The sequence below is a fragment of the Vigna unguiculata genome, chromosome 8, assembly GCF_037176805.1.
Source record: "Vigna unguiculata cultivar grain cowpea cultivar isolate G323 ecotype 2 chromosome 8, ASM3717680v1, whole genome shotgun sequence".
Classification (NCBI taxonomy): domain Eukaryota; kingdom Viridiplantae; phylum Streptophyta; class Magnoliopsida; order Fabales; family Fabaceae; genus Vigna; species Vigna unguiculata.
Genome location: NC_140799.1, coordinates 7,631,316 through 7,654,737, shown reverse-complemented (window position 1 = coordinate 7,654,737; position 23,422 = coordinate 7,631,316). Strand labels below are relative to the sequence as shown.

The following is a 23,422-nucleotide window of genomic DNA, read 5'->3' as shown; positions in this document are numbered from 1 at the left end:
GCAACCTCATTACCACAATATTCCAACAAATGAACTATTTGAGGTTTGGACACCATGTATACAACATAAAGATGCATTTGGCTATTCAGTGTGCCAATATTCACCATATGGAATGCACCTTTGTCATCACTTAGCAATTCCAACCTTCCTTCCAACAAGGAACCTCCACCTACTGAATACCACATCTCTTTGACATTCACATATCCCATCTCTTTCAAAATTGATAATATTTCAAAGTAGCTCCACTTGTCTGGGTCACATGACAGAGTATTGGTCTCACCCATGTATTTCAGTGACCCATCACTGATAAACTTCCCCCATGGTGGAAGACAACTTCAAAATATGGCTCGTCCATCTCTCTATAAATCCCTATGAAGTATGAAAATGTCCAAACAATAATACCAAATTTACAATCAATACCACCTACACACCGACAAACACTTTAAAATGGGGGACCACAACTAAAACATCGTCACTTTCACACAAACGGTGGACCACCACTAACATCAAATTCATTAAACAAATACCCACTAAACTGCATTACAAAAAGTGGCACATTGAAACTACAAACACATATAAAACCACAACCCTAAACAATACCACTAGAGCAATTAAAAAAATGCATACAAAACAAAAAAACCCTAAAACCATCACATGAACACAATCAAGCACAAACGTGGCTAAGCTTCAACAAACACACCTTTGATCCAAAAAGCACTGCTCTACAATGTCAATCACACCTTTAGATATCGATTTCAATTTCGGATTGAAGAAAAATCCCAAATCGCTTCTGCCTCTGCTAGCTTCTCACTTCGCTTTCTCCTTTTGCTCGAGTAAGAACCTTAATTGCAAAGACCCCCTTTCAAAATTAATAATACAATTTCATTATTTTTAGTATTTTCAATTTTTTATTTGCAATTCCAATAAATTATTTAAATACCACATGACGAAAAAATGTGTCAATGAAGTACCTTAAAGTCAACATTAATTATTTTAACGGCGTCAATGAAAATAGACTTGATTGATACACTTAACTCAATTGGAGACCACGTTGACACTTTTTTTTGTTTAATTACTCGGATGGTACACACTTTGGTTCGGATGGTACACACTTTGGTAGGAGTGTGCCAATATGGTATCTACGGGAAAAAAAGTGTCAATTGCGTCCCCACTTTTTCCAAAGTGTCTCAATCAGGTCCCTTTCAGAAAAAAAAACTAACGTCATTAACGGCACGCCACATGTCACTCTCTCATTTTTTTTATTTATTTATTTTTTTTTGAATTTTTTTTTGGAAAATTTTTTTGTTGCCACGTGTCAAGTCCTTGTTGTGACATGTGACAATGTCAGTGTCATGTGACAATGTCAGTGCCACGTGATAATGTCACGTGTGACAAATGTCATTGTACTGATTTCAATCTAGTACCCATATATACCTGATTGTTTCAATTTAATCTCCACTTTTATGCTTTTGGTTCAATTTTATCTCAATTCTTTTTAATAATTAAAGAACATTTTTTAAATATTTTTTATAAGATTAAAAGTAATTAAGTATAAATATTTTTATAACATTAGATACTTGATTGTGGCACTTTTGAAAAAAAAAGTGAGGACAGTTATTCCGCGGATACCAAATTTATACAATTCTACGATACCATTCCAGTAATTAATTTTCTTTTTCTACGAGAGTTGACGGTGGGTAACATACCGTTGATTAAACCTTTATTTTACTATTCCTTTTCCCTTTGTTTTCCTCTCGGTTTCACATGATGGATCAGTAACAATAAAATTCAAGAAACAGCTCACAGTGATTTCTCTCAGCGACTCAAAATCTCTGCATAGCTCCATTGTCACTGCAACCACACTCACTATCTTGCTTACCCTAATAAGCTATCACCTTTCTCACAGTCAACCTCAACTTTCTTTTCTCTTTCTCTCTGCATTCCCAACAAAAGATGAAGCAATTGCGTTGAGAGAATGTGAGATTCTTTGGTTCAAAGCTAAACTTCTCATTAGTGTTATTTTTATTATTCTTCTCTTCTTTTGTGATCGACGTTTCACCTTTTCTCTTTCTCTACCGGCTCATCTTTTGGTTCACGTTCTTCTTCACCAACAAACCCAAACCTTCAAGATTTGGTTTTTCCGTCAATGTGTTATGCAAAATTGAAAATTTCCGCAAACCCGTTTCAACTGCGGATCTCAATTTCACGGGACTCACCCCATTGCTTGGATTTTCCGGTGATCGAGATCTAGGGTTTCTGCTTCCCCTTTTCAAAACTTTTGATTAAATCAACACTCTCGAGTTCGACTGGTTCCGATTCTTCCTTCATGGGTTCGATTTTCGTCTGGTAGGTTCGTAAACAGTTGATTTCAGCTTCTGGGTCGCAATGCTCAAGCAAATCCTCAGCAAGCTTCCTCGGAAGTCGTTGAAACCCGACTCGGACGAGTCGACTTGGGGTGACTCCGCGCTTTCAGCCGATTCGCCGCGCGTCGCCAGTAAAAGCCAAAGACCGCATGGCGGCAGTTCCACCGCTGCGAAGCGAGCTTCGTCATCGGCGGTGTTTCCGGCGAGCATGGTGTCCGGATTTGAACCTTTGGTGCCGTTTAAGGATGTTGCTAATGCGGAAAAGATGAACCTGTTCGTGAGCAAGTTGAGCCTTTGTTGTGTAACGTTTGATTTCAGTGACCCTAGTAAGAGCGTTGCAGATAAAGATGTGAAAAGAAAGACTTTGGTTGAGCTTGTTGATTTTGTGGCTTGTGGGACAATGAAGTTTAGTGAGCCTGCTATCCTTGCTTTGTGTAGAATGTGTGCTTTCAATTTGTTTAGAGTTTTCCCTCCTAATTATAGGACAGGTGGTGGTGAGAATGATGATGATGAACCTATGTTTGATCCTGCTTGGCCACATTTGCAACTTGTGTATGAATTGCTGCTGAAGTTTATCTCATCTTCGTGCCTCGATGCGAAGGTGGCGAAAAAGTATATTGATCATTCGTTTATTGCCAGATTGCTTGAGTTGTTTGATTCGGAGGATCCTAGGGAAAGGGATTGCTTGAAAGCAATTCTGCATAGGATTTATGGGAAGTTCATGGTGCACAGACCCTATATTCGGAAATCTATTAACAACATATTTTATCGATTTGTGTTTGAGACTGAGAAGCACAGTGGGATTGGTGAGTTGTTGGAGATTTTTGGGAGTGTGATTACTGGGTTTGCTTTACCCTTGAAAGAGGAACACAAAATCTTCTTGTGGAGGGTTTTGGTCCCCTTGCACAAGCCGAAATCAATTGGGGTCTACTTTCAGCAATTGTCCCACTGTGTTATGCAGTTTATAGAGAAGGAGCCCAAGTTAGCGAGCATTGTCATAAGGGGTTTGTTGAAATATTGGCCAGCAACAAATAGTCAGAAAGAGGCGATCTTTCTGGGTGAGCTGGAAGAAATTTTGGAAGTAATTAACATGGTAGAGTTCCAGAGGATCATGGTTCCTTTGTTTTGGCGGATTGGATGCTGCATAAACAGCTTACACTTTCAGGTAAAATTGTTGTACTCAATTCATTTGATAAATCCTCATCAGTTGCACATTTCTAGTTTTGTGTTAGTTTTTCACTTGAAAGAAATAGATCCTTGTTGCATCTTTTTCATGCTTGTATATTTTTTCTTTCACTTACTGGTTCTGGCAGCTTTTATTTCTATTAATGTACAATACAATCTTTATTAGACATTAATATCTTGCTTATTTTGTAATATATTTTGAGTATGGAAATATAGACAAATGCTTGATAAGCTCAACCATATTTGTCAATGTGGTTGGATTAGTTCTTTTACTTTTCTTGGACTTCTTCTCCCTTCTTTTTCCATATTTGAGTAAAATTCTTCCGTAGAATTTATGCCCTAATACCCTCTTTATGAAGAAAATTCTTTGTAAGATGTAATGACATTTAATTAAATATTAATGGTACTGTAAATGGTAATCCAGTTAAATAGCTGTATTTGTTTGAACATTGTTTACCCAACAAAGATTTTGAGAAAACTGTGAATGTGATGCAAGCTGGTGGCTGAGCTACCGATGTGGAATTATGTTATAATAGTAATAACTTAGATGGTGGTATTGGAAGTTTAAACTAAGATTTTTCTGAGACACAAGGTCATGTGTCTTTTTATTGATTTTTAAAAGGGGAACAACTGTACTCGATGATGGAACAAACTTGGAGTTTGCTTCATCCCACAAGATATGAAAGCAGTTTGTGTTGTCATCCATAGTTAGTTTGAAATTTCTAGTTGGACCTCAAACGTTCATGGGATTGAGGATAAACAACACTCTTTCTTGTGTGTACAGGGCGTTATATGAACTTGTAACTTTTTTGGCGCTTGTTGCCATTAACCAGCTTGTTAATTGCTGAATGATACATTTTTCTGTGTGTATTGAACATGGATTGTTGCAGGTAGCTGAAAGGGCCCTATTCTTATGGAACAATGATCACATTGTGAACCTGATTGCACATAACCGGCAAGTGATCCTGCCCATCATATTTCCAGCTTTGGATAGGAATGTTCAGAGCCATTGGAACCCGGCAGTTGTGAACCTAACTCACAATATTAGAAAGATGTTTTTGGAAATGGATGAGAAGCTCTTCATTTCTTGTCATAATCACTTTAAGGAGGAAGAAGCAATCTTGACATCTGCAGCAGAGAAGCGGAAGGAGGCATGGAAACAACTAGAGCATGCCGCCAGTCTCAGGCCTGTTACTGGAAATACTGCAGTGTTAGTGTCCTGACTTGTATTGCATACTGCACATTGTCAATTCTCTTTTCACTTGCCTCATGTTATGGTGGAAAATTGTAAGAGATGTGGAATAGCTGGTAATTGGGATTGCCATTTTGTTTTTGAATCCTATGTTCTATGATGCTTCTGGTTGCCAGATGAAGCAGTGAGAGGGTTTTCATTGGGAGTGTGGTACATGATGAGAGGACCATGCAGTGAATTAACTCATTTTCTGTGTAACTTTATTTCCAGAAGCTTCTGTGTATGTCGTCGTACTAGTACCAAATCAAGGACTCGTGCTCTCCTGTATTAACTATCTGGCCAACTGATATTAAGTATTAGCTAGTTATAATAACAAAAATTGAACAATTCTGTCCTTGGATTTTGTAATTTTCTTTCTAAAAAGGTAAATTGATGGTACTTTCACCAGAACAGTCCCGACTATTATTCAATTAAGCAAAATTTTATTATCCAATTTAGGTAATAAAAATATCATATTCTTAATTAGAAAAATATTTTGTATTGTTTAAAGAACATAAATGATGATCTAATAAGATTCAGTCAGTCTGATTTTATATCCTTAGTAAGAAGATTTTGATGCCCTTTCAAAAATGATTCTGTCGTATAAAATAAAAGATAAAATAAACGAAAACCAGTTTTAGACAATTTTTACTACCGCGGATGGTGGTTGGTACGACACAAAACTATTCATGAAACACTTGTAGAGCTTGTTGCCTGAAAATGAAGCTTAAATTTGATGCCTTAAACTACAATTCTCTGCTTTAATTGTATCCTGATGTAACAATTTCTCAGTACAATAACAATATGCAAGTACCACAGTTGGGTACCTACCTTCCTACAAGTTACAGCTATTAATCAGACTGCAATTGGGAATTAGATGGTCAAATAAATAGTTACAACCAAGGGTAATACACATTTCTTGTATCTGAAATTCCAAAAGTCAATATTTAGTCTTCAGGGATACCATCATTTACAGCTTTATACTTCAGCCTCAAAAAGTGACTGCACTAGTTTTGGAGACAAATTTGCCACACTCATGAACTGTCACAGGAAGAAAGATTCACTGTCATTAGCATCTTCATTGGGCTAAAACTCACTTGTTATGGTTAAAAGGAAGCAAAACAAATAAATGTGAAGCACGTGAGAAGTTCATCTTTTGGCTTTGTATATCTACCTTCTGCTGTTTATATTTTTCACGTATAGCATTCAGAGGACAGCCTTTGGTATTAAGTTGCAAATCTGCCAGTGCCAGGACAATAGTTTTAAGTTCTGACACTTTGTAATTCGTATAGTGTTCCATGGTTGAATTCTGAAAGTATATGCACAGATGAGTCTTTAATTTAGATTTATTTACAAACAAATAATAAGGTAAATTTGTCAACATTCAAATAGTCATATTAAAGTACAGACCCATGGATGTTCTGACTGGTTGAGGGTCCATCTGGCTAGTAAAACAGCAGACGCAGCTATCATGGATGGTCGAAACTGCGAGAAGCTGTATTCAACAAGAGTGAGTTCTGCTAAATAATTTGCCAGAAATTCCACTTCAACATAAGAAACCTGTATAACATGGAAAATTTACAACACAATGGGTTTTGTTTGTTACCCTTTTCTTTAAGTACAATAAAAAGTTAAATTGTGGATGTTTAATTACAACTGCAGTCTACGGTACCTTACAAGAATATTGTGCTGCTAGGATGAACCTCCTGAAAGGCAGACAACATGATCATAGCAGTTAAACTCTAACTAAATGACGAACAACGCAAGTCCACAACAATAATAACTACGCCACCTCCATGGCGCCGGTCGGCTATGTGAATCAAATGACTTCTTGTTCTATTGTAAATCATATTTTATAGACAAGTTATTTACCTAGGTGTTTCTTAATGATTTTTCATATTATTTTTGTCTCCGTTTGCTATGGTGATGAAGTCATCCTCCACAAGACATACTTACTCTGTTCACTGGGGCTTTACAGCCCTTCTTTTCATCGTCTCTATAATAAATGCTGCCCTAACTTTATAATGCTTCATTCTTAACCATATCTTGTTTAGTAGCTATGCTCATCCAACCAACATTTTCAATTCTACTACATTGAGTTTATCCTCGTTAGCTTTTACTACCCAAATTTTTGTTACATACATCCAGGGTGTTTTTCTTAGAATTCATCACTTTGCATTAAAATTTCCCATTAAGCTTGACTACTGTCTTATTTCTATTAACAATATCATGTACTTCCAAAGCTTATCTTTACATTTCTAACTTCCCATATATTTTTTCTGAGCTCTTCAACCACAAGTATTAGTGTGTTTGAGTATCCAATTCAATTGCCAACGTGAGAGTACAATTGACATGCAACATTGCCAGAAAAGTGAGAAACGTGAAAAGAAAAGCCATACTATATCATCTGCTAAATGCATGCATCATGACATCGGCTCTTGGGATATGCTTAGTGAGCATTTGAATCGAAATTGCAAATATAATACACACCTGAGAAATGTTTTAGCCGTGGGAACAGATAATTGAAAATGCAACAGATTTAGAACCTCACTCTCCATTTTCAATACCTATCAAGTGTCAACGATCAGGTGTTTTATGTCACTATCAGCCTTAATGAATATAATTTGAAAAGATGAAGATTCCAACAATATTACCAAATGTTACCTCCGCTTTTGAGTACGTATTATCTGTGATGAAGCAAAATTCTTCCACTCGAGGAGCACAAATCTCTTCATACTTTCTTAAAAATTCATGAAAAAGAAAAACATGACGAGCAATTCAGAATTTCCTCAAAACCTTCGAAAAATTTGGGATCATATCTTATATTATCGGTTGTCCCAGTCAGATTCACCAATAGCATTCAAAATCAACATAGTCTAGAATGAATTATAATAGAGTAGTTTCACTACATTCAAACTCTTCACTGCTATGTAAAAATAGCAAAGTAAATCAAGACAAGTGACACCTCTTTGCAAAATGATTATAATCCCAGCGAGAATCACAAAACAAATATCAATTTTTTTTTTTTGTAGAGCCCTCTACATTTCCAATTGGGACTCAAGGCAAGGCTCTATAAACCTCACTATAATTCTATATTTAGATTGTACTCAATCCCAGCACAAGCACATCTTACACTTCGCTGTGCTTTGCAGATTTATTAACGAAAATCCAACCAAAATTTACATACAACCTTTTCAACATTATCATATAGAATAACAAGAATAAATTTAGACCATGTGAAACCTGTTAATGAAAAAACACATAAAATTTAAAGATATACAAATAAGTAATAATCATCAACTCATCGTCACATTGAATTGAGGATGTAAAGTATATTGTGATACCAACCTCATTATAAAGTGCCTCAGTATTCATAGTTCTGAGTTCAGAGAGAAGCATCAAAAAGATTAAAGAAGAGCACGTGGAACTTTCATATTACTTAATCAGGGCCAACTGGACATTTATAAAGTATTGTACTTACGATGCAATCAGCATGCAAGTAACACCCAGCAACTGTAGTCCTTGTTTCTGAATCAAACTTTGAGAAAGAAACCGATCAATGAGATTCACAGTAAGGTAAAGAGTATCTGGAACTAGCTTATATTCCTCAGAAACCTGAAAAGAAGATATAACAAAGCTTCAGCTATAACCCATTCAGAAGCCAAAGATTCACGCAACTCAGCTAACAGCATTTAAATATATATTTTTTAATTTATTTCTAAAGTGCGTTTCATGAGAATGCATAAGCAATTTTTTACTGTTCATAATTGCCAAAGGCATGATAGTGATAAATTGATAATGCTTGAAAAGACATTGAAGTTGAGTACAGAAATGTAACACCAGGTTTTGCGAAATTATAAAACTATTACATGTATAAGAAAAGGAAACTTGGGTTAGAAATTTGAGGTTAACTGAAAAACTAACACGGTTGGAGAGTGTTGAAAAGTTTAATTGTGAAGGGAAAAAAACATGGGTTGGTACTCTTTGATTATTTTAAAAGCTTCTCTGCAATAAACTGGAGTCACAATTAAAGAAGTGCAACCGTCAAAACTATACATAACATTCAAGCAGTTGAGCAACACAAACAGAAATTTGCAACAAGTGATAATAAGGGAAAAGAGCTTAAGTTGTCAAGTAGCAAATATTTAAAAAGTGCCACTAGACTAACCTCCACAAGCCAATCAATCAGAATTGCGCGCATGCTTGGAGTGACGTCTTTCTGTAGCTCGCCCATGTAATCGATTAGTCTCCTTTCAAACTGGAAATATTTAACCAAAATTTATTATCAATTTTTTACAGTGAAACTTATCCAGTTTTTCCCAAGTTCCATACAGTCTATATTGTTAAGAATATAAGCCGTCAGCAGTCACTGGTGAAATAGAAGAAAAACAGAAACCATAACACCGATAAAGAGAAGCTAGTTACAATGTCACCAGTAAACTAGGAGAAACAATCCAAATATAAAATGACATGTCTACAATACTAACCTCTCTGACACGTATATTATTGTATATATCAGGGGCATATGAACTCCAAACTTGAGGATCCTTTAATTTCACTGAATCAATGTCCACAATTCCCAAACCATCCGAATGCTTAAGTTTCTCCGAAATCATATCAATATCTGCACAATCCAATCAACTTACAATTAATGAAATCAGGAATTTATGAAAAGCTAAATTGCATGTCATCTTTCTTGTAAAAAATTTAATGAGAGCAATCACATAAATTGTAACTCTTCAGAACTTGAAGTTCCTTCAATAGAGTATAATTTTTTTATGGTGTCAGTGTATAAGATTTTTACAATGTCAACCAATTAAAAAATACACTAGGTATGACGTTTAAAGTAGTTGTTACAATAGTCAACATATTGCCATGCATGACAGTCTATGAGTGAATGACAGTTATATTCAAATTAAATCCATACTATAAGCATAAATACATAAACAGCCGTCAGGTAAAGTGATAAATAGCTTCTATATTAAGACCTGTAATCAGATAGCATTCAGTGCTTCTAGGTAATAATAGATATGGTGGAATATTTAAGATGATATTTTAGTAGATTGCATAAAAAGTTATAGATGAGAGTAAACGATTAAAAATGGAGACATACAGAAGAAAAGTGTACAAACTGCGTTACAAAGAAACAGTTACCTCATTCCAACAAGACAAGTACGATTATAAATGTCAATTTTACAATTATGATCTCGTAAATCGGTTAACTATAGTCTAATACAGCAGAAATGCATACAAGCAGTGAGACGAAATTATTGAAAAAACCTTTGTTCGGAGAGCTAAGGAGTTCATGGGACAGCATAGAGTCCTGCATTGAAAGCTGGGGACCTGCCATGACAGACATAGAAGGTGGCACTAGCTCTCTGTCTTCCAGCCTTTCAGCAACAACAGGTTCATGAGACTGTACCATCGACATTGTGGATAAATCTTTTGCTGACTTTGCTCTAACATCTTGAGTTGACAAAACTTGCATGGAGACATTGGAAGCTCCCTTTGTGTTTCGCTTCTTATTCTTATAACCTCCTCTTGTCTATATAGTGCGAAGATATCACTAACTTGTGTCAGGCAACTTAAAATTAACCTCCCCAATCTCTGAGTTTATTTTTTACAATCTAGTGATTCTCAAATTCATACAATCCCTGCTGAGCTACTCTTTTTTTATAAGAATCGAAGTGTTGGAGCATTACAATTTGAAAACTATCACATGCACAATCAATAGTTGCAAATCGAAGTAGTGGAGCATTACAAATTCAAAACTATCTTGTTCGCAATCAATAGTCATAAAAATCGCAGTTTCAATCGTAATCATTGCAGTTACAAGTATTGTGGTATGAAATTATTTTATTCTTTAGGTCCGTGAATACGATCCGCAAATATATGACGGTTTCACTTCAAACTAATCTGACGTCGTCAGAGGTAAATAGATCTCAATGATTGTTTTCCTCAAGGATAAAAATCAAAAGCATTCGACCATGGGTGAATGCAGAAAAGAATCACATAGTTATTCTACTTACTTAGACCTTTTCTTTATAAGGATGGATAGATATTTTTCTGTTTTAAGATTATGTATAGTTTTCCACCTAACCAGATGCCTCCCGCATGCCTTTAAAATATCCCACATTATCCATTCACTCAACCACCAAGAGATAAGAGTAGAAAAATCGAACTTTGAATCTTTATTATTTATTTATTTATTTTACCACAAAAAAAAAAAAAAAAGTGGCAGTTGGGCCCAGCTGTGGTTTTATTGCTGCCAATTATGCACGCTTGACAATTCATGTGAGCTGAATTTATGTTGCAATGGATGACTTTGCGCAATTGAAGAAGTCCATGTGAGTTAGAAAAAAAATAAAAATAAAAAATAAAAGCAGTGGATCATAGGTTTTAAAAATACGATCCAGGACCAGGACTGCGATTTTGGCCACAATGCCAAGGCTTTTAGGGTGTATGCCGCCTCAACTGTGACCACACAAAACAAAATTGCAACTCCAAAACCACAATTCAACTTGCACGGTATACCTTAAAGCGGGAGACAGCGCACTTATTGAGCTGCGGTTTTCTGTATTCATTGGTTACATCTGCCAGCGCTGCTCTGCTGCTCTTCTCCAATTTCCGCTGTTTCTTAAAGCATGGTCTTGAAGAGGCAGAGACCTCTCTCAAAGCTCTAGCCATTGCTCGCGTCACTCGAACACTGTCTCTCACACCGATTACAGCATTCTCTCTATCCATCTTTCATTCCTCAAGATCAACACCGACCTGAAAAATCAACAACGAACAAACCACCGTAACAATAAGACAATAATTTAAAAAAAAAAAAAAAGAAAAGAAGGAGAACAAGAGATGTTGGTAGACCTGGTGAAAAGCCGAGCTCTCTATTACTAGAAATTCAAGCAGCGATTGAAGAGGTGATGGTAACAGAAATTGTGGTGATCCTATATGCGAGTGAAAATTGGGTGGAAGTTGAAATTATAGGTCAAAATTGTGGCAACGGAACGCAGCGATGGCAATGGTGGTTAGATCTGTGCATGAGAATCGTTAGAAGAGTGAAGGAAGGTTCTGGAAGAAGTTTGTTAGAGTTGGAAGCTATGGTTACTCTGGTCTCATGAGATTGAAAGATGGAAAGAGTGAAAGAGTGAGAGAGAAAGCAGGGAATTGAAGAGAGTGAGAGAGGCGGATAATAGTGGAGTGAGTAGTAATAAAAGCAGAGCGTGAATGAGAGCGGGAGTCACAAACACAGTATAAACTCTACAAAATCTAAACGCCTACATTATCATTTCATGCCTCTCTCTTTTATTAGATTTTCTAGAGTATCTTCCAGATACCACATCGACTAGAATGAAAAACTCTGAAATGATAAGTCTAATATAATTTAAATAAAGTGTATTTTAAGGAGGTTTAGGATTTAAAATTATTCAAATATATTTTTTGTTAAGAGTTTTTTCTGCCATTAAAAATCAAAGTTTTATTTTGATTACAACCTTAAATGTTTAGATTTTTTTATGATGATGTTGTATGGGAAGTTTTTTTTTTTTATTGAATTTTCCTCACATATTTTTATTTTTATTTTAAGATAATAATGTGAATGTTATTATTTGTTATATTGATTTTATTAGGCATAGACTTATGGTGTGGTGAAGTTTGATTGCGGTTGAAGTGGTAATGATAAAGATTTCAATATGTGAATGACGGTGAAAGAAGAATTTTATTACAAAAACATTACACTTAAATATTAAGGAAAAATAAGATAATTTTATCATGTAACATAATAGAACAAATGTTAAAAGATGAAGGAAAATATAAATTCTTTTGTTTACTATAACAGAACAAATATTGAAAAAAATAAGGCAAAATATAAGTTTTTTATTTGTATCAAGTGATATCAAGGGATAATGTATTTTGTGTCTATAAATTCAAATACATTTACTAGTTAAAATAAATTTTTTTTTCATTTCATTATAACAATAACATACTCTTTATCTAAATAATGAAAATGAAGTTGTAATGTATAATTCATAAAAAAATACAACTTTTATTGATTGATTTTTTTTCCAATAATAACTAATATTTGTTAAACCAAATTATATGAGTCCCTTTTTTTAATTTAGCTATTTTTTTTTCATCATTAAATTTTAATTTTTAAAAGCTTACTCGGGTGATTAAGTTAGTTCTACTCATATCTGTAGGTTTAGATTTATAATAGTTATAGAACTTTAATTTAAAAAGATATACTTATTCTTTTAATCTAATTTTTTTTCCTTTTTTTTTTACATTATAGTATATGGAGAAATTTTCCATCATAAGAATTTTAACGCGTTTACATCTATTATATAAGTTGAGAAATTAAAGTGAATTAATGGATAAGATTTTTTTTTTCTTTTTATGTGATCTAAAAAATATTTTCCTGTAAAAGAGGTACAAGTCTTTATCAGTTTATTCAAGTGTGACATACATGTTGTCTTTCTTTATAAAACATGTTAATTATGTAACTTTTTAGGTCATATTAATAAGGAATTTCCACTTTTAGAAAATTTCTGAAAATGCATTAGTTTGACCAAATTTGGCATAAAATAAAGAAAATGTCCAATTTTTAGATTATTTTCCTTATTCTTAAATTGAATACCCCCATTAGGCAACATGACACATTTCTTTTATTTATACCCATTTTGTCAAATGAGTATGTGAAATAAGGAAAGTAAATTATTTACACTGCAGAAGCCGACAAATTAATGAGAGTAACTCAAATATTGTTGTAATTATTTAAAATTTAAGGGATGAATAATTATATTAACTAAAACTCATATCCATGTACTTAAATTGTAGATGATAAATCATTAAACTGCATTAAAAGAAAGTAACTGTTTTTTTTATTTATTTATCATAACGTCTTTTTTATTAAATATAATAATAACTAGCCAAATAAGTTATAAAAAAAATCATTACAGCTTTCTTTCTAGAAGTCTTAATTTAATTTTTTGGGTTCTGATGTCATATATCACTATTAATTAAGATGTTTCTGAATTTTTATTTTAATATAATGGTAGATATTTAAATTGATTAATGTATAAGTTATTTATTGGTAGAAATATATATATATATATATATATATATATATATATATATATATATATATATATATATATTTTAATAGAAACATAATTTTCCATTTTATAGTCCTGAGTTTTATTTTAAATCTCAAATTTTGTTTGTTATATTATCTCTAATATAATTCTGATATTAATTTTAAGATTGAATATTTTCTAATTCTTAAATTTTGATTTAAAATTAAAATTTGTCATTGTTTTGTTTATTATCATAAAATATAAAATATGTAAAATATAAAATATGTTTGCTGAACTTAAAAAATAAATAAATATAATTTCATAACTCATACCTTAAGTTTATTTATTTATTTGATATTTAACTATTTACACGTGTTATATTTTCCAGTTCATATGTCTTAATGAAATCTCACTTAACTAATAAAAAAAATGAGTATTGTTGAGTTAAGAGGATTATGTAAATTTTTAAAGTTTTAGACTAAAATATATATAAGTTTAAAATATTGACGAATTTTAATTTCACGTTTAAATTTAGAGATTAGAAATATATTTAATTTTAATTTTATAATATAGTGCACATTCATATTGTGAAATGCCGAGAGATTCAAATCTAAATTCTCTATCGAATTTTTGATATTGTTATATAGGATACTTTAAAATATATTAATTTTAATATATTAAAAAACTAGTATATTTTAAAATACCAAAATAAGTAAATATATCTTAAAAAGAAAGTAGAAAGATAAAGAAAATTAAAAAAAAAATCAAATTCTATCAAAAAGCTCAGTAAATAAATTTTTAAATTTAGTTTAGTGTACAAAATCAAACATTGTGGTTTATAATGACAATAGATAATTTTATGATGATGACCTTTTAGTAAAGTCCAAAAAGCAGGAATTTTGGTAAGATAATAAGGTGGAATTTTGAAAAGTAAAAGAAATGGTGAAATGAAGACATCAAAGAGATGTGATGCATGTGGAGATTTTTGTGATAGTGAAGGGAACGGTTTAACTACTATGTTTTATAATGGCAATTTATTTAAGTGTTGTTGCGTGTGTGCAAAACTATCTTCTAATTGTAAACAATTAAATTATTTTTTATTAACAAATCTCAAAACCATTGACCAATTAGACGTGAGTGAGATCTGAATTCGAAAACTCACTTCACCATTGGTAGAATAAATTAACCCTAGTTGCATCAGTAACTAATACATTGATTTACTATCACAAATATATCATTTTTTTATACTGTCATTCTATTTTTTTTAAGGTTTAATTAATAAAAGAAATATTTGCATCAAAAGTTAAATTTTAAAAAATTATTACAAAAAGTCAACGAAATTACCATCATTGTTATTAATGTGTTATCTTTGTTTTTTCTACGCTAATTTACTTTTCTTTTCACACGTCACATAAACAATACAGATCTACTTCCATTAAACATCTATAATCATGTTATAAATCTGAACCAAACATGCATTACAAATATTGAATATAATTTTTAAAATATATAATTTAGTTTTGTTTAATATGTGATTTCTCATATTTCCTTTTATAATTCGTTCTCATATAATTTAAAAGAAGTCAACATGGTCACTTTTATATATAATATTAACTTTGTTTGGAAAATATCAATAATATTTGAAAAATATCAATTAGTACCTGATTTCAGATTTTTCTAACCTTTCACTTTCTACTCATTGCACATAGAGATAGTGAGTAAAAATAAAAATAATAAAAAGTTGGAGAAATCTAGAGTCACTCACACGTATAGATGAAAAGTTGGGTTTGGTATGGATAATGTCTACATGCTAATCAACCAACAGAATAAAAAAAAGTCAAATTCGTTACCATCATGTTACTTGTCGGATACTGTTTAAAAAATATTTATAGATTTTAAAAAATTCGCAGGTATCCATGGATACATGTGAATATTTCAAAAAAAAAATATTATATAAATTTTTAAAATAAAATTTAAATAAAATTATAATAAAAAATAATATAAATTAAATTTTAATTTTTTACCGACAAGAGATACGTGTGGATATAAATAATATGATATTTGCACTTAATCCATTTATAAACGGATATTAAAATACCTATTCCCACAAGTAATATATACTAATACCAATTATTCGTCGCAAATTTAACCTATTGATATCCAGAAACATAGATATTATTATTTGTACTCACATGTGATTACTTTCCAAACTATATCAACACCAATTTAATAAAAAAAATACATCAATTAAATAAAATGGAAACCAAAATAAGAAAAAAAAATCACATTAGAATAAATCTTTGGGATAGTAGGACAAAAATGTATGAAGAATGCTAATGAGCACCCTCAAAATACTAGTTAAAGAATAATTAACATGCATTGGTACTATTATTTTTATATTAAAAACTGAAATAATTAAGTACAGGAACTAAAATAATATAAATACATATAATAAATTTTATAAAAACAAAAATATTTTTTATAAAACTTTTAATTATTTGTGAACATTAAATAAAATATTAAACACATTTATATAATATCTATGGATATTTTTGTTCTTTAAATAAATAAAATTATATTAATGATTATTAGATCAAATCTTAATTATTGTTAATTAGAGTCCTAGGAGACCGGTTAGCGATAACCAAAATGTAGTGAGCAAGTGTTTAGTATTTAGGTTTGGAGAGATATAGTAATGGTTGTGAGATGTGGGTATTAAATGTTCCGTTGGAGTGCAATTATTGAAACGTGAAAGTTGTAAGAAGGTGCAACAATAGATTAAGTTTAAAATTGTTTTATGACCCACACACCACTGTAGGCGTCTCCTTCATTCCCCGCTCCCCGTATGTCCTTTCTGCATTCCTCAACCCTCCAAACATAAACAACCTCATATGCTTATTGTCCACCACCATCTCATCCCAATCATTTACTTCTTCTTCTTCTTCTTTTTCTTTTTAATTATATTACATTCTAATCACATTTCAATTTACTTTAATGGACTTTTTTATATCCATAACCCTTCTAAATGTCAATTTAAATTTATGTAACTACAACTAACCTTTATTTTATAAATTGATTATTAGATAAGTTAAACTTAAATTTATTTACTAATATTATATTAAAATTTATCGTAACAGGATTTGTTAAATTATCATGTCGTCCGTTATTTGATTAATCATAAATATATCGTTTCACATACAAAGGGAAATTCAAATGTTAATCTAAGCCTTTTATTAAGTAAAGATGAAAAAGTTAAACACTGTATAAAAAAAAATTCTAAAAACTCATTGTAATAATGTTTTAAATTAAAAGTAGTATCAGATATGCAAATGAACTATGCAAAAATTAAGTTCATGTCTTATTAGTATCGTTTCTTTTTAATTATAAAAAGGTCCATCAATTTTATTGTGAGAGATGTGTTGAAAATTTTGTATTAAAGAGATGAAAACTAATTCACTTTTTAAAAGTACTTTTAATTTTATTTTTCTAATTCATGGAAAAGGTTAATTCATTCATATTACAAATCTATCACAAATCAACAAAAAATTGTCAATAATTTGCAAGAACCCTTTTTCATTTTTCTCAAATCTCTTAAGTTTAATCTTTTTTTTTTCAAATCTTAATTATTCTTTTATCTTCCCAATTTTGAAATGTACACTTCTTCTTATGTTTCAAGCTCTATCCAAACCACCTTTGTCCATATGTAAAACCTATCCAAATTACTTGGAGGACAAAAATTGGTGTACGTGAAATTAAAAAAAAATACAACTTTTATACACATTTAAACACATGATACATACATATACATACATAATATATTATTTATATATTATATATGAATATATATCCAACAAAATGTAATTTGTAGCATTGAAATGCTAGGGTCCCCTTGGATACATGATTCCCTAAGTGCAAAGGCAGGCATTGGCATGTTGTGTGTGTTTTTGAGAAAGGGCAAAGAAAAAGGGTACAAATGCTTATCCCCACACAATAAAAGGCCAAGAATTTGAGGGTACCCACTTTTTTTGGCTCTCTCTGGTTGTTGAGTACAACCAATTTTGGATCTTTTATTTCTCTCTTTCTACACTCAATTTCAAAACCAACTCTCAAAATTGGGAGCTTCAACTATAACCAACCATCTTTCCACAACCCCCAAAAACAAAACAGTACACTTTCCTTTCTTTTCACTTACCATCTCATGTGAATGTTGCACTTCCTCTTCAATAATTCAATCCCTAAATTCAAATAGGATTTCACGTCTTTGTGTTGCAAATATGAGAAAATTTAGTTCTGGTTTTCAAAAAAGTTGTTAGATTTGGTAATAAATCTTTTAGAAATATTAAATGATATTTTGATAATTAAATTTTGATAACTTTTACTTACAAGTTCCAAAATCCGACAAATGAAGAGAAAACATAATAAAATCCCTACCTCAAGAGTCCCTAAGCTAGCTCTCACTCTGTCGCTATGCATCAACAACATCACTTGGAATATCATCTGCTCCTGTATGATAAATCACACGATCATCGCCAAACACAAACAAAAAGGGTGAACTCATAAATAAATAACACGTCAGTTAATAATATCAAAATACACCCAACTGTTTGATTTTAATTAGTTCTTGGCCAAGACCTTAATTACCATAAGGATTTTCAACCTTCAATTCACACAAATAGTTAACCTTGGACTCAAGATTTATGATGCTCACACGAATCTGCCCGCTCGTGGTCCTGCCTCTATGAACCTCCCTGTGACAACAATTTTTGTTTTTTATTTAATTATTATTATTATTATTTCCTATAATATACTTATAAAATTTAAAGGCAAAATTATACATAAAATATTCATATATATATATATATATATATATATATATTTATTTATTTACAATACTGTATGCATCTTATATTTACACTGTTTAGTACATCTTATATTTCCTACAGTACAAGAGGAAAAAAAAAGTTATTTATTTACAGTTTTCCCCTCATATACTAGCTTTCAAACAGGTGGAGGGAAAAGGTTATGGATAAGGTTCACTTGGACTGTTGGGGGTAAATAGAAGGCAACTCCAATTTGTCCTTCAATGACAATTGGCGCGTTTGGAGCAGAGAGAAAAGTAATAGTAGAGTTTCCCGTTCCCTCAAATAAAGAACTCAAATAATCAAAGTAAAAAGATAAAGTGATAGATGTCCCCTCCCCTTACCTTATTTATCATGGAAATTATACCAAGGTTGTACTAAGACTTTGATGATATATAAATTTATTTATTTTTCCTCTTTCTTCCTTCTCACACGCACAACTTCTTCTTCTGTTTCACTTTTTTTTTCTTTCATTCTCAATATATCTCCTCTCTTCCCATTTCATCCTATTTATACTATTATTTGTAATGATTACTGTTAGAATAAATAGTCTTAAAGGAGATTCATTTTCCTAGGAGCATGCTTTAGATCTAGTTCCTAGAAGCATGCTTTAGTCCTAGTTCCTAAGAGCATGCTTTAGTTCTAGTTCCTAGGAGCATCTTCTAGAATTCTCCTCTTTCCTCTCATCCATTGTATCTCATGTACTATAAATATTGAAACCTAAGAGGAGAGAACACCCACTCTCAAATTCACTCTAAAATCTTCTTCTCTTTAATTTCAAGTTGGTATCAGAGCGGGTCGATCCCGCTCTGCCTGTCTCTGTCAAAGGACTGGTCTTTCGTCGTCCGCCGTCCGTCGCTGTCCGCCGCCGTATTTTTGCCATCCAGCACCTGGGTTCGGATCGCCTCGAGGAGCGCAATCCAACCCCGATGGTCGCGCCTTCGTTCGCTGCTTCACGCGCCGTTCAACGTCGCTGCTTCCATAGGTGCGTGGGTCGCACAGATCATCTCCAGACCACCTTCGTCTGACTCGTCGGAGCACCGTGAGTCCATATCTGTCCTTCGTTTCTGGTTTCACAGCGTTTTGGTGAGTCTCCTAGGGTTCTCTCTCCTAAAACCCTAAGATTCTTTCTTGAAGCCCTGTTTTTTGTTCGGTTCTGTTGTTTTTTTTTTCGGATAGTCCACCAGCTACTGTCAACTTATCATGTCTTCAGGGAGTACTCCATCTTTTTCGGGCACTACTTCCATAATTTCGGAAAAATTAAATGGAAAAAATTACTTGTCTTGGTCTGCATCTATGGAACTTTGGTTCCTTGGTCAAGGGTTTCATGATCATTTGGAAGAAGATGGAAGCTCAGTGCCACAAGATCAAATTCATTAATGGAAGAAAACTGATTTTCAGCTTTGTGCTATACTTTGGCAATCAGTAGAGCCTAATATTTTGAGTACGCTTAGGGCCTTTAAAACATGTCATTCTTTTTGGAAGAAGGCCCAAAATATATTCGCAAATGATATCTAACGGCTCTACAATTTGGCTAATCGACTATCTTCTTTAAAGCAATCTGACAATGATATGGTAACTTTTATGGCTGAAGCTCAATCTGCTGTTGAGGAATTAAAGGTGTTCTTAGAAGTGGACTCATTAGAAGAAATAAAAGGAAAGTTGGATAAGTTTTACATGGTTATGATTCTTCGAGCAATGAATCCGGAATTTAATCATATTAGGGATCAAATTCTAACTAGTCAAGAAGTCCCTTCTATGGAGAACCTGATAACACGTCTCCTTCGTGTTCCATCCCTTAAGCTAGAAATGTCTAAGAGAATGCTGAGTCTTCTGCTATGATTTCATTTCGTGGTAAAGGAAATCGTGGTGCTAGAGGGCGTCCCCAATGCACATATTGTAAAAGAATGGGCCGCACTCAAGAGAATTGCTACTCACTACATGGCTTTCCTGGAAAGACAACCAATATTTCCAAAGCTGAAAGTTCTGAGACAAAATTCTCTGAAGAAGAATATCAGGAATATTTAAAGTTGAAATCCAGCAACCTAGCTCAATCATCTACAACTCCTAGTTTGTCAACTGCCTGCATTTCACAATCTACGGAGAGTCACAACCCATGGATTATTGACTCAGGTGCATCTGATCATATTTCTGGTAATATCTCCTTGTTCTCCCCTCTCTCCTTTCCTAAAACATCTCATTTCATAACCCTTGCTAATGGATCCAAAGTAGCTTCCCAAGGAATTGGTCAAGTTTCTCTTTCTCCTTCTTTGGACTTAAAATTTGTTCTTTTCGTTCCTGAGTGTCCCTTTAGTCTCATCTCTTTAAGTCAATTAACAAAATCATTAAATTGTTCAGTAACCTTTGATGCCAACTCTTTTGTCATACAGGAACGTGGTACGGGTCAGATGATTGGCGAAGGACATGAATCTAGAGGCCTTTATTACCTTGGTTCTAGCCCATCTATATCTTGTGTTGCTTCATCTCCTAAATTGCTACATGACCGCTTAGGACATCCTCATTTGACGAAACTAAAGAAGATGGTCCCTGAACTCAATAGTCTCCAAACTTTGGAATGTGAATCATGTCAATTAGGGAAATATGTGAGGTCTTCTTTTCCTAAACATTCTGAATCTAGATGTGATTCTGTTTTTTCTATTATACATTCTGACATTTGGGGGCCAAGCTGTGTGTCATCTTCTGGCTTCAGATATTTTGTTACTTTTATTGATGAGTTTTCTAGATGTACTTGGATTTATTTAATGAAGGATCGTTCTGAACTTTTGCAAATTTTTAAATCCTTTTTAAATGAAATTCGAAATCAATTTGGGAAAATAATCAAAATTTTCAGAAGCGATAATGCTAAAGAATATTTTTCCTCTGAATTATCCAAGCTCTGAAACTCACATGACATTTTGCATCAGTCTACTTGCCCTCATACACCTCAACAAAATGGTATAGCAGAAAGGAAGAATAAACATCTAGTTGAAATTGCTCGTACCTTATTGCTTGGTGCAAATATGCCGATTCATTATTGGGGTGATGCTATCCTAACTGCATGTTATCTCATTAACAGGATGTCTTCTTCTTCTCTTAAAAATAAAGTTCCTTATTCCATTCTATTTCCAAAAGAGCCTCTCTTTCATATCACTCCACGTGTTTTTGGTTGTCTATGTTTTGTCCATGACATGTGTCCAGGTCTAGACAAACTCTCAGCAAGATCTATCAAATGTGTCTTCTTGGGTTATTCTCGTCTTCAAAAAGGATATCGATGTTACTCTCCCGATACCAAGAAGTACTACATGACTGCCCATGTCACCTTTGTTGAGCAATCTACCTTCTTCCCTACTACTACTTGTGATTCAAATTCTATCCAACATGTTCTACCTATTCCCTTCATTGAGTCTCCGGCTCCGATAGTCCAAAATACCGTACCTGATCCTATTGAGTCGTTGTCGCCACCCATTATTACTTATCAACGCAGGAACCAAATGGCTAGACCAATACTCCAAGGTGAGTACTCTTTTGAAGGTCATTCTCCATCATCACCTGGTACCACGACTCCTGATCATGATGATTTGAATTGGCCCATTGCCATCTGCAAAGGTACACGATCTACTCGAAATCCTCATCCTATTTACAATTTTCTTAGTTATCACAAGGTATCTCCTTCCTATTTCTCTTTTATTTCTTCTGTCTCTTCCATTACTATTCCTAAAACTGTGAAAGAAGCACTTGATCATCCTGGGTGGCGACAAGCCATGATTTCTGAAATGCAGGCTCTTGAACACAACAAAACATGGGAGTTAGTTCCTCTTCCTTCTGGGAAAAAGACAGTAGGTTGTCGTTGGGTCTATGCCATTAAAGTTGGACCCAACGGTGAAGTTGATCGACTTAAGGCACGATTGGTGGCCAAAGGATACACTCAAACCTATGGACTTGATTACAGTGATACTTTTTCACCAGTAGCCAAAATGACTACCGTCAGACTCTTTCTTGCAATGGCAGCCATTCGTCATTGGCCCCTTCATCAACTAGACACTAAAAATGCTTTTCTGCATGGAGATCTTAAAGAGGAAGTTTACATGGAGCAACCTCCTGGATTTGTTGCTCAGGGGGAGTCTGGTTTGGTTTGTAAGTTACGTCGCTCTCTCTATGGTCTCAAGCAATCTCCACGTGCTTGGTTCGGGAAATTCAGCCACATTGTTCAAAACTTTGGGCTGAAACGCAGTGAGGCAGACCACTCTGTTTTCTATTGCCTTACCTCTTCTGGAAAATGTGTGTACTTAATAGTGTACGTCGATGATATAGTGATCACAGGCAATGATGTTGGTAAAATCTCTCAGTTAAAAGAACACTTATGCCATCATTTTCAAACCAAGGATCTTGGAACTCTAAAATATTTTCTGGGTATAGAAGTAGCCCAGTCAAAGGAAGGAGTTGTAATTTCTCAAAGGAAATATGCTCTTGACATCCTTAAAGAGACAGGTATGATCGACTGTAAACCAGTGGATTGTCCCATGGATCCAAATCAGAAATTAATGGCAGAACAGGGAGAAGTTTTCTCTGATCCAGAAAGGTACAGAAGACTAGTTGGAAACTTATTTATCTTACTATTACCAGACCAGATTTATCCTTTGCAGTTGGTGTTGTGAGTCAATTCATGCAGAATCCGTCTATCGATCATTGGAATGCTGTCATTCGTATTCT

General features: G+C 33.3%; 2 protein-coding genes and 1 pseudogene across 3 annotated transcripts; 2 read left to right on the top strand and 1 right to left on the bottom strand.

Annotated features, from left to right (window-relative positions):
• Positions 1-1,767: 1,767 nt before the first annotated feature.
• LOC114194457 (serine/threonine protein phosphatase 2A 57 kDa regulatory subunit B' kappa isoform-like) lies at positions 1,768-5,192 on the top strand. Its single transcript, XM_028084683.2, has 2 exons — positions 1,768-3,528; positions 4,439-5,192. The coding sequence occupies exons 1-2, from the start codon at positions 2,386-2,388 to the stop codon at positions 4,769-4,771; spliced, it is 1,476 nt and encodes a 491-aa protein (XP_027940484.1). The 5' UTR covers positions 1,768-2,385; the 3' UTR covers positions 4,772-5,192.
• Positions 5,193-5,486: 294 nt separating this feature from the next.
• On the bottom strand, positions 5,487-12,063 carry LOC114194524 (cyclin-A2-2-like). 2 transcript variants are annotated; one of them, XR_003606396.2, is made up of 12 exons: positions 11,647-12,063; positions 11,314-11,550; positions 10,060-10,324; positions 9,267-9,403; positions 8,948-9,037; positions 8,261-8,394; positions 7,444-7,519; positions 7,270-7,346; positions 6,452-6,485; positions 6,190-6,274; positions 5,954-6,088; positions 5,487-5,820 (listed from the first exon to the last, which is right to left on the bottom strand). XR_003606396.2 is itself a non-coding variant. In XM_028084806.2 (12 exons), exons 2-12 carry the CDS (start codon positions 11,521-11,523, stop codon positions 5,758-5,760), a joined length of 1,371 nt encoding a protein of 456 aa, XP_027940607.2. In that variant the 5' UTR covers positions 11,524-11,550; positions 11,647-12,061; the 3' UTR covers positions 5,487-5,757. The 2 variants fall into 2 exon arrangements, 1 of the variants encoding a protein (XP_027940607.2); XM_028084806.2 differs by having other exon boundaries at positions 6,190-6,339; positions 11,647-12,061.
• An 8,204-nt stretch (positions 12,064-20,267) lies between these two features.
• On the top strand, positions 20,268-21,305 carry LOC146884087 (uncharacterized; annotated as a pseudogene).
• The last annotated feature ends 2,117 nt before the right edge of the window (positions 21,306-23,422 follow it).